This window comes from Oncorhynchus keta, unplaced genomic scaffold (genome assembly GCF_023373465.1).
Source record: "Oncorhynchus keta strain PuntledgeMale-10-30-2019 unplaced genomic scaffold, Oket_V2 Un_contig_929_pilon_pilon, whole genome shotgun sequence".
Lineage (NCBI taxonomy): Eukaryota > Metazoa > Chordata > Actinopteri > Salmoniformes > Salmonidae > Oncorhynchus > Oncorhynchus keta.
In genome coordinates, this window is record NW_026290470.1 from 85,177 (window position 1) to 100,000 (window position 14,824).

At 41.3% G+C, this 14,824-nt stretch overlaps 1 protein-coding gene across 4 annotated transcripts in view; it reads right to left on the reverse strand.

Annotated features, from left to right (window-relative positions):
* The window catches only part of LOC118381372 (NLR family CARD domain-containing protein 3-like), a 31,249-nt gene that overhangs the window by 14,294 nt on the left and 2,131 nt on the right, over nt 1–14,824 (reverse strand). For 2 of the 4 annotated variants that reach the window (XM_052512782.1, XM_052512781.1), the window contains exons 2-6: nt 11,398–11,514; nt 11,058–11,142; nt 10,701–10,929; nt 8,124–9,894; nt 7,664–7,837 (exon numbers count right to left, since the gene is read on the reverse strand). In XM_052512782.1, coding sequence (XP_052368742.1) covers nt 7,664–7,837; nt 8,124–9,894; nt 10,701–10,929; nt 11,058–11,142; nt 11,398–11,514 — 2,376 coding nt within the window. Of the gene's footprint in view, nt 1–7,663; nt 7,838–8,123; nt 9,895–10,700; nt 10,930–11,057; nt 11,143–11,397; nt 11,515–11,819; nt 11,891–14,824 lie in introns of all 4 variants that reach the window. The other 2 variants (XM_052512784.1, XM_052512783.1) reach the window with 2 other exon arrangements.

Consider the following 14,824-nt stretch of genomic DNA (forward strand, 5'->3'; position numbering starts at 1 on the left):
TAAAATCAATTTTTAAAACAAAACATTTTTTAAACCGTTTGAATTCCATCTCTATCAACTTTTTACGGAGCGTAACGTAATTCAATGTAATTACACTAAACAATTGTTTATCTAGTCATAGTTGGTTTCTTTGCAATCCTCTTGATGTTTGCAACACAGCCAGACTTGATTGTTTTTTTTGCTGGGAATATTGACCGAAGTGAACTGATTTGAAGACAACGAGCAATGGCTTCTTTGCGCACCAATAATATTAGCGAAGCTTCGTTGATTGACTGTATTTCTGCCCAATGACCACTGATCTTCTTGAAATCTAGCTGGGTAGATAGCCAATGAGCTGAGGTAAACGCCAGTATGTGATGGTAATGGTTGGACCACTGTCCCTTGTTTTGTAAACGCACGCGTAACGAACTTCATTTTAGCCATTGACCATCAGAGTAGTTGCACTCACACTTGTTACGCACAGCAGTGTTTTGGAAAAGTGTATTTTCAATGATTTCATTTCATTGAAGACATCAAGGCAAATAAATCAGGAAAAGTGAAGACAAAGTAAGTATACAGATTTGAACCAGATTATAGAAGAGATTGATCGGGAAAGCGAGACAGATTTTCTGTTTGAGGAATCTTTGAGTGTTATGATTCAAACATTGATTCTGCAAGGACAGGACACACTTCTGGACGGGTAAGTGACGTTTAGGAAATATAAATATAAATTTTTTTTTGGGGGGGGGGATATATTTACTGTATATACATTTTTTGCAATTTGCAATGAAATGTGTAAAGTACACATTGGCTATAGTGTGTGTGTGTATATATATTTTCCATTTTGTATTCAAATGGAGTAGAACAGCAAACACACACATGGCCACTGCGCCTGCTTACTCCTCCCCATTTCCATATGAAATAGACATTGGGTGCTGTGGGGGGAGGGCAGGACCACAACAATGGCCAGAGTTGAATGTAACAGCACTTCACCTTAGTGACTGTTCCCTCTGGTCTATACAATACATATCTGTTTATTTTATGTGATATTAAAAGGCTCATACAATACAAATATCTTTCTTTCAAATATCTTTCCAGTGGTGTTCATATGCCACAGTTTAGTACTGCAGGCATAGCTGTGCCTCAGAGCCAAAAGGGCACAGCATGGAGGCATCGTTGTGTTCTGTGTCGCATGAAGTCCCCCATCACCTGCACCACTTGTTCAGTTTGCCTCTGCTTTACATCAGAAAGAGACTGCTATGGGACATGGCACAGGCAGAAAAATATTGTGTAGAGGACTTCCAAAGGGTCTACCCCTGTTTTTTAAAATGTTTTTTTTTCTAACATTTTAAAAAAAAAATTTATAAAATAAATGTGTGTGTTAGAATTGCTTTTTGATATGTTGTTTATAGTTATTTGCACTGTTGTATATAGTTATAGGTCATTTCACTAATTCGGCCACTTGGGTACATTTGGACAACTTGTGTGGGACACCTGGGTGACTTCATGCTAAATGTCATGTAGCTCACCCATCCCTGAAGTTATCAGTCTGAAACTTTGCACACCTACAGTTGCCCTCTTGTGTTATCCATCAAAATTATCTCCAGCATCCTGTCTGACTGTGTGGCTATTCTAGTACATGTGAAATATGATACTACAACAATAAAAAACAGAAAACGTATTCTCTTTTCTTCCACCAGATCTACTGTGTTATATTCTCCTACATTCAATTAACATTTCCACAAACTTCAGAATGTTTCCATTCAAATGATACCTAGAATATGCATATCCTTGCCTTTGGGGCTGAGCTACAGGCAGTTAGATTAGGGTATGTCTTCAGGCGGAAATTGAGAACAATATGCCAGCCATATGACTACATTACATTGTGACTCAAACTCGTTGATTGCATTTGCATTTTGTTTTGGTTGTGTTTTGGTTATGTTTGCCCATTAAAATGGTGGCGATGACTGGAGAAATGTTCTGTCAAAGTGAGTAGATAACATGTTTCTAAACACTATTAAATGAATAGTGATGGTGCCATGAATCATGTATAATAATACGTAAGAGAGTTACAGAGACGACAACAAAACATGCTAACCACTCACCATTACCAATAACAGAGGCTACAACAAAACATGCTAACCTCTCACCATTACCAATAACAGAGGCTACAACAAAACATGCTAACCTCTCACCATTACCAATAACAGAGATGACAACAAAACATGCTAACCTCTCACCATTACCAATAACAGAGGCTACAACAAAACATGCTAACCTCTCACCATTACCAATAACAGAGGCTACAACAAAACATGCTAACCTCTCACCACTACCAATAACAGAGACTACAACAAAACATGCTAACCTCTCACCATTACCAATAACAGAGGCTACAACAAAACATGCTAACCTCTCACCATTACCAATAACAGAGGCTACAACAAAACATGCTAAACTCTCACCATTACCAATAACAGAGACGACAACAAAACATGCTGACCTCTCACCATTACCAATAACAGAGACGACAACAAAACATGCTGACCTCTCACCATTACCAATAACAGAGGCTACAACAAAACATGCTAACCTCTCACCATTACCAATAACAGAGACCACAACAAAACATACTAACCTCTCACCATTACCAATAACAGAGACGACAACAAAACATGCTGACCTCTCACCATTACCAATAACAGAGGCTACAACAAAACATGCTAACCACTCACCATTACCAATAACAGAGACTACAACAAAACATGCTAACCTCTCACCATTACCAATAACAGAGACTACAACAAAACATGCTAACCTCTCACCATTACCAATAACAGAGACTACAACAAAACATGCTAACCTCTCACCATTACCAATAACAGAGACGACAACAAAACATGCTAACCACTCACCATTACCAATAACAGAGACGACAACAAAACATTCTAACCTCTCACCATTACCAATAACAGAGGCTACAACAAAACATGCTAACCTCTCACCATTACCAATAACAGAGACTACAACAAAACATGCTAACCTCTCACCATTACCAATAACAGAGACGACAACAAAACATGCTAACCACTCACCATTACCAATAACAGAGACGACAACAAAACATTCTAACCTCTCACCATTACCAATAACAGAGGCTACAACAAAACATGCTAACCTCTCACCATTACCAATAACAGAGGCTACAACAAAACATGCTAACCTCTCACCACTACCAATAACAGAGACTACAACAAAACATGCTAACCTCTCACCATTACCAATAACAGAGGCTACAACAATCACCATTACCAATAACAGAGACGACAACAAAACATGCTAACCACTCACCATTACCAATAACAGAGACTACAACAAAACATGCTAACCTCTCACCATTACCAATAACAGAGACGACAACAAAACATGCTAACCACTCACCATTACCAATAACAGAGACGACAACAAAACATGCTAACCACTCACCATTACCAATAACAGAGGCAACAACAAAACATTCTAACCTCTCACCATTACCAATAACAGAGGCTACAACAAAACATGCTAACCTCTCACCATTACCAATAACAGAGGCTACAACAAAACATGCTAACCTCTCACCACTACCAATAACAGAGACTACAACAAAACATGCTAACCTCTCACCATTACCAATAACAGAGGCTACAACAAAACATGCTAACCTCTCACCATTACCAATAACAGAGGCTACAACAAAACATGCTAACCTCTCACCATTACCAATAACAGAGACGACAACAAAACATGCTGACCTCTCACCATTACCAATAACAGAGACGACAACAAAACATGCTGACCTCTCACCATTACCAATAACAGAGGCTACAACAAAACATGCTAACCTCTCACCATTACCAATAACAGAGACCACAACAAAACATACTAACCTCTCACCATTACCAATAACAGAGACGACAACAAAACATGCTGACCTCTCACCATTACCAATAACAGAGGCTACAACAAAACATGCTAACCACTCACCATTACCAATAACAGAGACTACAACAAAACATGCTAACCTCTCACCATTACCAATAACAGAGACTACAACAAAACATGCTAACCTCTCACCATTACCAATAACAGAGACTACAACAAAACATGCTAACCTCTCACCATTACCAATAACAGAGACGACAACAAAACATGCTAACCTCTCACCATTACCAATAACAGAGACGACAACAAAACATGCTGACCTCTCACCATTACCAATAACAGAGGCTACAACAAAACATACTAACCTCTCACCATTACCAATAACAGAGACGACAACAAAACATGCTAACCTCTCACCATTACCAATAACAGAGGCTACAACAAAACATGCTAACCTCTCACCATTACCAATAACAGAGGCTACAACAAAACATACTAACCTCTCACCATTACCAATAACAGAGACGACAACAAAACATGCTAACCTCTCACCATTACCAATAACAGAGACCACAACAAAACATGCTAACCTCTCACCATTACCAATAACAGAGGCTACAACAAAACATACTAACCTCTCACCATTACCAATAACAGAGACGACAACAAAACATGCTAACCTCTCACCATTACCAATAACAGAGGCTACAACAAAACATGCTAACCTCTCACCATTACCAATAACAGAGGCTACAACAAAACATGCTAACCTCTCACCACTACCAATAACAGAGACTACAACAAAACATGCTAACCTCTCACCATTACCAATAACAGAGGCTACAACAAAACATGCTAACCTCTCACCATTACCAATAACAGAGGCTACAACAAAACATGCTAACCTCTCACCATTACCAATAACAGAGACGACAACAAAACATGCTGACCTCTCACCATTACCAATAACAGAGACGACAACAAAACATGCTGACCTCTCACCATTACCAATAACAGAGGCTACAACAAAACATGCTAACCTCTCACCATTACCAATAACAGAGACCACAACAAAACATACTAACCTCTCACCATTACCAATAATAGAGACGACAACAAAACATGCTGACCTCTCACCATTACCAATAACAGAGGCTACAACAAAACATGCTAACCACTCACCATTACCAATAACAGAGACTACAACAAAACATGCTAACCTCTCACCATTACCAATAACAGAGACTACAACAAAACATGCTAACCTCTCACCATTACCAATAACAGAGACTACAACAAAACATGCTAACCTCTCACCATTACCAATAACAGAGGCTACAACAAAACATGCTAACCTCTCACCATTACCAATAACAGAGACTACAACAAAACATGCTAACCTCTCACCATTACCAATAACAGAGACGACAACAAAACATGCTAACCACTCACCATTACCAATAACAGAGACGACAACAAAACATTCTAACCTCTCACCATTACCAATAACAGAGGCTACAACAAAACATGCTAACCTCTCACCATTACCAATAACAGAGGCTACAACAAAACATGCTAACCTCTCACCACTACCAATAACAGAGACTACAACAAAACATGCTAACCTCTCACCATTACCAATAACAGAGGCTACAACAATCACCATTACCAATAACAGAGACGACAACAAAACATGCTAACCACTCACCATTACCAATAACAGAGACTACAACAAAACATGCTAACCTCTCACCATTACCAATAACAGAGACGACAACAAAACATGCTAACCACTCACCATTACCAATAACAGAGACGACAACAAAACATGCTAACCACTCACCATTACCAATAACAGAGGCAACAACAAAACATTCTAACCTCTCACCATTACCAATAACAGAGGCTACAACAAACATGCTAACCTCTCACCATTACCAATAACAGAGGCTACAACAAAACATGCTAACCTCTCACCACTACCAATAACAGAGACTACAACAAAACATGCTAACCTCTCACCATTACCAATAACAGAGGCTACAACAAAACATGCTAACCTCTCACCATTACCAATAACAGAGGCTACAACAAAACATGCTAACCTCTCACCATTACCAATAACAGAGACGACAACAAAACATGCTGACCTCTCACCATTACCAATAACAGAGACGACAACAAAACATGCTGACCTCTCACCATTACCAATAACAGAGGCTACAACAAAACATGCTAACCTCTCACCATTACCAATAACAGAGACCACAACAAAACATACTAACCTCTCACCATTACCAATAACAGAGACGACAACAAAACATGCTGACCTCTCACCATTACCAATAACAGAGGCTACAACAAAACATGCTAACCACTCACCATTACCAATAACAGAGACTACAACAAAACATGCTAACCTCTCACCATTACCAATAACAGAGACTACAACAAAACATGCTAACCTCTCACCATTACCAATAACAGAGACTACAACAAAACATGCTAACCTCTCACCATTACCAATAACAGAGACGACAACAAAACATGCTAACCTCTCACCATTACCAATAACAGAGACGACAACAAAACATGCTGACCTCTCACCATTACCAATAACAGAGGCTACAACAAAACATACTAACCTCTCACCATTACCAATAACAGAGACGACAACAAAACATGCTAACCTCTCACCATTACCAATAACAGAGGCTACAACAAAACATGCTAACCTCTCACCATTACCAATAACAGAGGCTACAACAAAACATACTAACCTCTCACCATTACCAATAACAGAGACGACAACAAAACATGCTAACCTCTCACCATTACCAATAACAGAGACCACAACAAAACATGCTAACCTCTCACCATTACCAATAACAGAGGCTACAACAAAACATACTAACCTCTCACCATTACCAATAACAGAGACGACAACAAAACATGCTAACCTCTCACCATTACCAATAACAGAGGCTACAACAAAACATGCTAACCTCTCACCATTACCAATAACAGAGGCTACAACAAAACATGCTAACCTCTCACCACTACCAATAACAGAGACTACAACAAAACATGCTAACCTCTCACCATTACCAATAACAGAGGCTACAACAAAACATACTAACCTCTCACCATTACCAATAACAGAGGCTACAACAAAACATGATAACCTCTCACCATTACCAATAACAGAGGCTACAACAAAACATACTAACCTCTCACCATTACCAATAACAGAGGCTACAACAAAACATGCTAACCTCTCACCATTACCAATAACACAGGCTACAACAAAACATACTAACCTCTCACCATTACCAATAACAGAGGAAACAACAAAACATACTAACCTCTCACCATTACCAATAACAGAGGCTACAACAAAACATGATAACCTCTCACCATTACCAATAACAGAGACTACAACAAAACATGCTAACCTCTAACCATTACCAATAACAGAGACTACAACAAAACATGTTAACCTCTCACCATTACCAATAACAGAGGCTACAACAAAACATACTAACCTCTCACCATCAACCTCAAATAAAAGGTGACATTCTGTACTGTCTCCTAATATGAAACATTATATCTCAAATCCAAAATGCTGGAGCAGAGCACCACATTTAAAACTGTAAGCTTCACTGTCCAAACACATATGGTGTGGACTATGTGTGTCTGGTAAACACATGTGGATCTGGTGAACAGTTATCACTTGTTGACCAACTACAGGAATACTGACCTCAGAGTCTCCAGTTTACAGTGGGGATTCCCCAGTCCAGCAGAGAGCAGCTCCACTCCTGAATACTTCAGGTCATTGTTACTCAGATCCAGCTCTCTCAGGTGTGAGGGGTTTGACTTAAGAGCTGAGACCAGAGAAGCACAGCCTTCCTCAGTGACTCCACAGCCTGACAGCCTGACAAAGAGATCATCATGACTTCACAAACACACTGTTAATTTAACACCAGTAGTGTAGAAAGACAATGGCAGATGCATTTGGTTTATTCTCTCAAACAACATATAGATTAATCTTCCGTTTCCTAGAATTGTATTGTCATATTGTTATACTAATGTGAAAATCAATGAATTTATTCAATATGTTTTTCAAAATAATATATTATACATATTATAATACATATTTTTCTCTAAACTGAATATTTCTTCCTGATGATTAGTTGTTAAATGTCATTTTATTTACTTACAGAGCAGCTCTGGAGGCTTTGACCACTGGCATCAGCTTCAGAAGACCTTCCTCTGATCTGGAGTATTTCTTCAGGTCAAACACATCCAGCTCCTTTTCTGAAGTCAGCAACACAAAGACCAGAGCTGACCACTGTGCAGGTGACAGTTTGGGTTTTGAGAGACTTCCTGATCTCAGGTATCTTTGGATCTCCTCCACTAGAGAATGGTCATTCAGTTCATTCAGACAGTGGAACAGATTGATGCTCCTCTCTGGAGAGAGATTCTCCCCGATCTTCTCCTTGATGTACTTGACTGTTTCTTCATGGCTCTGTGAGCTGATTCTTGTCTTTGTCAGTAGACCTCGTAAGTGCTTCTGATTGGACTCCACTGAGAGGCCCAGAAGGAAGCGGAGGAAAAGGTCCAGGTTTCCCGTCTCACTTTGTAAGGCTTTATCCACAGCACTGTTATAGAAAGTAACTTCAGGCTCGTCTTCTGTTTGCAGTATGTCCATTAGATTCTCATTGTTGTTGATGAATGAGAGGAACACATATACAGCAGCCAGAAACTCCTGAATGCTCAGATGAACAAAGCAGTACACCTTGTCCTGGTACAGCACACATTCCTCTTTAAAGAGCTGTGTGCACAATCCTGAGTACACTGAGGCTTCATTGACATCAATGCCAGCCTCTGTCAGGTCTTCTTCATAGAAAATCAGATTGCCCTTCACAAGCTGTTGAAAAGCCAGTTTTCCCAGTGACAGAATGCTCTCTTTATTCCAGTGTGGACCTGTCTCTTCTTTCCCAAGATACTTTTCATTCTTCTGTTTGGTATGAAACTCCACAAGGTGTGTGTACATCTCAGTCAGAGTCTTGGGCATCTCTTCTCTCTCATGTTTCAGCATGTGTTCAAGGACTGTTGCAGAAATCCAACAGAAGACTGGAATGTGGCACATGATGTGGAGGCTCCTTGATGTCTTTATGTGTGAGATCATTCTGCTGGCCAGGTCCTCATCACTGAATCTCTTCCTGAAGTACTCCTCCTTCTGTTGGTCATTGAACCCTCGTACCTCTGTCACCTGGTCAACACACCCTGAAGGGATCTTATTGGCTGCTGCAGGTCGGGTAGTTATCCAGAGGAGAGCAGAGGGAAGCAGATTTCCCTTGATGAGATTTGTCAGCAGAACATCCACTGAGGTTGACTCTGTGACGTCCCAACAGATCTTGTTCTTCTGGAAGTCTAGGGGCAGTCGGCACTCATCCAGACCATCAAAGATGAACATAACTTTGTACTTGTTGTAGATGGAGATTCCTGATTGTTTGGTTTCCATTGAGAAGTGATTAAGAAGTTCAATGAAAGTGTGTTTGTCCTCTTTCATCAAATTCAGCTCCCGAAAAGGGAATGAAAATACAAATTGGACATCCTGATTTGCTTTTCCTTCAGCCCAGTCCAGAATGAACTTCTGCACAGAGACTGTTTTTCCAATGCCAGCGACTCCCTTTGTCAGCACGGTTCTGATACGTTTGTCTTGTCCAGTTAAGGGTTTGAAGATGTCGTTACATTTGATTGGAGTCTCTGGTCTTGCTTGTTTCCTGGTTGTTGTCTCAATCTGTCTCAGCTCATGTTCATTATTGACCTCTCCTGTTCCACCCTCTGTGATGTAGAGCTCTGTGTAGATCTTATTGAGAAGTGTTGGGTTTCCTTGTTGAGCGATCCCCTCAAATACACATTGAAACTTCTTCTTTAGATTAGATTTGAGTTCACGTTGGCAAATCACAGCAAGCTCATCTGAATCTAGAAATAACACAGAGGATATTAATATTACGTCTGTTTTAATGTCTATAGTATTGTAGGACTGTTATAAAGTTTTACATTATAATAATTTATTCTCTTAACTGACTGTATAAATGTGACTGGTGTGACTGATTATATTATTTTTTTTTTTAAATTTACTCCTTTTTCTCCCCAATTCCAATTGTGTTAGTAGCTACTATCTTGTCTCATCGCTACAACTCCCGTACGGGCTCGGGAGAGACGATGGTTGAAAGTCATGCGTCCTCCGATACACAACCCAACCTAGCCACACTGCTTCTTAACACAGCGCGCATCCAACTCGGAAGCCAGCCGCACCAATGTGCTGGAGGAAACACTGTGCACCTGGCAACCTTGGTTAGCACGCACTGCGCCCGGCCCGCCACAGGAGTAGCTGGTGCACGATGAGACAAGGACATCCCTACCGACCAAGCCCTCCCTAACCCGGACGACAATTGTGCGTCGCCCCATGGACCTCACCGGTCACAGCCGGTTACGACAGATCCTGGGCGCAAACCCAGAGTCTCTGATGGCACAGCTGGCACTGCAGTACAGCACCCTTAACCACTGCGCCTCATTGATGGTATTATTAATGTTGTCTCTCTCTCTCTCTCTCTCTCTCTAAATGAATCAGCACAACACATCCCTGCTGCTACTTGATGAGGTCACTAGGTGTTGTGTTAAGGCTGCTACAACATCATTGAGTTGCACAGCTACTTTAGCTGTACTTTAGCTACAGCTTTTAAATGTTATAAAACATCATTCAACATGAGGCAGACAGATCTTACATTTCTCCAGTGTGTCAGCAAGCTCCTTCTGGTTCATTTTCCTCAGGATGTGCAGTGTGATCTTCAGAGCCCCCTCTCTGGCACTGCTCTCCTGCTGCTCATCTTCAGCATCCACCACTTCCTTATCCTGCTTCTGACTCTCAAAGCCTTCTGGGAGTTCTGGACTAAGAATCCTCTTGAACATCTTCAGCTCATTCTTCACAAATGTCATAATTTTCTCTTCAAGCAACTGAAATAAATCAAGTAAATAAGTTAAGCAAGAGACTAAATGCTTCTCATTAACACATTAATGAATGATTGACAGATCAACTTTACTTGAGGTAAACAAAAACAAATGTACATAACAGGACCACATACACTGAATATGGAGGCCAGGTCTGTTTGATGACTCTGGGAAGACTGACCACTGAGAATCTCTGACTCTGATCTCTCCTGTTGGTTTCTGTGGACAAAACATGAGATTACATCTCCTCATCCAGGGAGTACACACACACACACACACACACACACACACACACACACACACACACAGGGAGGGAATGTTGTGTTTGTTTAATATTGTTTTAGAACTATGCAAATGGACAATGATTAGCCTATGGATTATGAAAACAACAACAAGAAATGGGAAAATGGGAGGAGAAATGACTAGAGACAGTGTTGTTTAACTCACTGACCAGGACCCATGAGTTCTTCTTACCTTTGTTCAGTAGAAAAGTCTCCCTCTCTAAACAGGATAGGAGGATCCATAGACTCGTCACTCTTCATGGACACACAGCTGGGAACAGGGGAGGCTGGTCTCTCCTGCCTGATTGGTCTTCAACACAACAGAGACAAACATTACATCTCTCATCTACTCTGAGCTCAGATGGGGAAACATAAGAAGAGTTTCATTCCATAACGCTATATATCACTTTTCAGAAAAATTGGTAAATTAGCTCTTATTGTTTAAAGAAATTATGAAAGAGTTTGGTGTTTTTCACAAGCTAATCAGGCAATTGTTCAATGGCAGACATCTATTAGTTAAAACAATCTATCAATTGATGTTTCATTTCAGAGAGACATATAATCATGTTTATTTGCTAAATATATATATATATATATTTATTATTATATACATACATTTTTTTCCACCTTTATTTAACCAGGTTAAACTAGTTGGGAACAATCAAGTTCTCATTTACAACTGCAACCTGGCCAAGATAAAGCAAAGCAGTGTGACACAAACAACAACACAGAGTTACACATGGAATCAACAAGCGTATAGTAGAATAAAAAAAATAAAAATAATAAAGTCTATATACAGTGCAATTGGCGTGAGGAGGCAATAAATAGGCCATAGTAGCAAAGTAATTACAATTCAGCAGATAAACACTGGAGTGATAGATGATGATGAGCAGATCATTATGTGCAAGCAGAAATACTGATGTGCAAAAGAGCAGAAAAGTAAATAAAAACAATATGGGGATGAGGTAGGTAGATTGGGTGGGCTATTTACCGATGGACTATGTACAGTAAATACTACTTTAATAAGGAATTACACATTCACTACTGCAGTTGCTTCATAATTACAATAGATGGGAGCATAAGACCACAAATGACATTTCAGAAGATTAGTTTAGTTTTCTCCCTGGATACACCACCACTCCCCTCACAGGAAAACTCCTGTGTGCTTCTTTCTGTCCCTTTCCACACTGCTAACACAAGAGGAAGGACTGAAAAAGCATTTAACAGATTACGGTGAAGTAATACAATGATGATTCATGTTTATTATTACCTGTTTTTATGCTCATGTTTTGAAATGATACTTAATTAATGTAACGGTTATTAATAACCCTGAACATTAATTCAGTCAATTCTGGTCCAGAAAAACGTATTTTCCCACATTTCCATACATTCATTGGTATTATGAAACTGGGCTCCTGGATGCAATGAACTTCATCCCAAAAAAGTGTTGTTAAAAACGGAATGTTTCCAGTCTCCTTGAGGCGCCCCGAAAATAATATTCAAAAGTTCGGTCCTTGGACACAGAGGGTTTAAACACTAAAGTTACCGTCCATCTAGTGAAGAGAGGAGAACCGGACAGAGGTAGCCAGCATCCGTCAACGAGAGAGGGAGAAGCCTCACCGGGATTTAACAGGTGGAAGAAACAACCGGGGAGCTCCATCGGTCCACAAGAAATGCAGACAGCCGGTGATGATGTAGTGGTAGCTATGGTAACTAGGATGCTGCTGGTAGAGTAGCTAGCTAGCTTACCGAGCTGTACCGACTAGCTAGGATAACTAGGATGCTGCTGGTAGAGTAGCTAGCTAGCTTACCGAGCTGTACCGACTAGCTATGATAACTAGGATGCTGCTGGTAGAGTAGCTAGCTAGCTTACCGAGCTGTACCGACTAGCTATGATAACTAGGATGCTGCTGGTAGAGTAGCTAGCTAGCTTACCGAGCTGTACCGACTAGCTAGGCTAGCTAGCAGGTCGTTCGTCTGTCCCTCGTCTCGATGATGATGACGAATCCGGTGAACCACAAAATGAAACAAGGATAGAGAGTGAAAAGGATCTGGCTACACTCATACTGTCCCTGACCGTAAAGAAAAAAGCAAATTGAACGGTAAACTTCAGTGTCTCAACACGGTAACAAACTCCTTCGTTATTCCCCAAGATCACCTCAGTCCACTCTGCGCGTAACCGGACAATATGCTTGTCGCCACACCGAACGGGGACACGGACAGTTCTGTACGGGGACAGTTCTGTACGGGGACGAGGACAGTTCTGTACGGGGACGCGGACAGTTCTGTACGGGGACGGGGACAGTTCTGTACGGGGACGAGGACAGTTCTGTACGGGGACGTGGACAGTTCTGTACGGAGACGCAGACAGTTCTGTACGGGGACGCGGACAGTTCTGTACGGGGACGCGGACAGTCCTGTACGGGGACGCGGACAGTTCTGTACGGGAACGGGGACAGTTCTGTACAGGGACGCGGACAGTTCTGTACGGGGACGCGGACAGTTCTGTACGGGAACGGGGACAGTTCTGTACAGGGACGCGGACAGTTCTGTACGGGGACGCGGACAGTTCTGTACGGGGACGCGGACAGTTCTGTACGGGAACGGGGACAGTTCTGTACAGGGACGCGGACAGTTCTGTACGGGGACGCGGACAGTCCTGTACGGGGACGCGGACAGTTCTGTACGGGAACGGGGACAGTTCTGTACAGGGACGCGGACAGTTCTGTACGGGGACGCGTACAGTTCTGTACGGGAACGGGGACAGTTCTGTACAGGGACGTGGACAGTTCTGTACGGGGACGCGGACAGTTCTGTACGGGGACGAGGACAGTTCTGTACGGGGACGAGGACAGTTCTGTACAGGGACGCGGACAGTTCTGTACGGGGACGAGGACAGTTCTGTACGGGGACGCGGACAGTTCTGTACGGGGACGCGGACAGTTCTGTACGGGGACGCGGACAGTCCTGTATGGGGACGTGAACAGTTCCAGAACATGGACATGAGCAGTGACAGTGCAACACAATCAACTGAACCCAGTCTTTACAGTGGGTTACATTAGTAATATTCATTTTTTATTATTATGTAAAACAAACATTCTATGTATTTTTATAACATTATGTTGAGATCTGGGTCCATATCGCCAAAGTGTCTCAGAGTAGAAAATTGGTCGTATAAGTGCTGAGAGTAAAGACATTTTATACTTATAAGTGGGTAGGTAACTATGCATGAAGTCTCTAGTCCCACCTAGTCGGCAGATATTTAGGACACCTGGTGAGCTGTCCTAAGTAGTTAAGAGTTAACAGCAGGTGTCCTAAGTAGTTAAGAGTTAACAGCAGGTGTCCTAAGTAGTTAAGAGTTAACAGCAGGTGTCCTAAGTAGTTAAGAGTTAACAGCAGGTGTCCTAAGTAGTTAAGAGTTAACAGCAGGTGTCCTAAGTAGTTAAGAGTTAACAGCAGCTGTCCTAAGTAGTTAAGAGTTAACAGCAGGTGTCCTAAGTAGTTAAGAGTTAACAGCAGGTGTCCTAAGTAGTTAAGAGTTAACAGCAGGTGTCCTAAGTAGTTAAGAGTTAACAGCAGGTGTCCTAAGTAGTTAAGAGTTAACAGCAGGTGTCTTGATA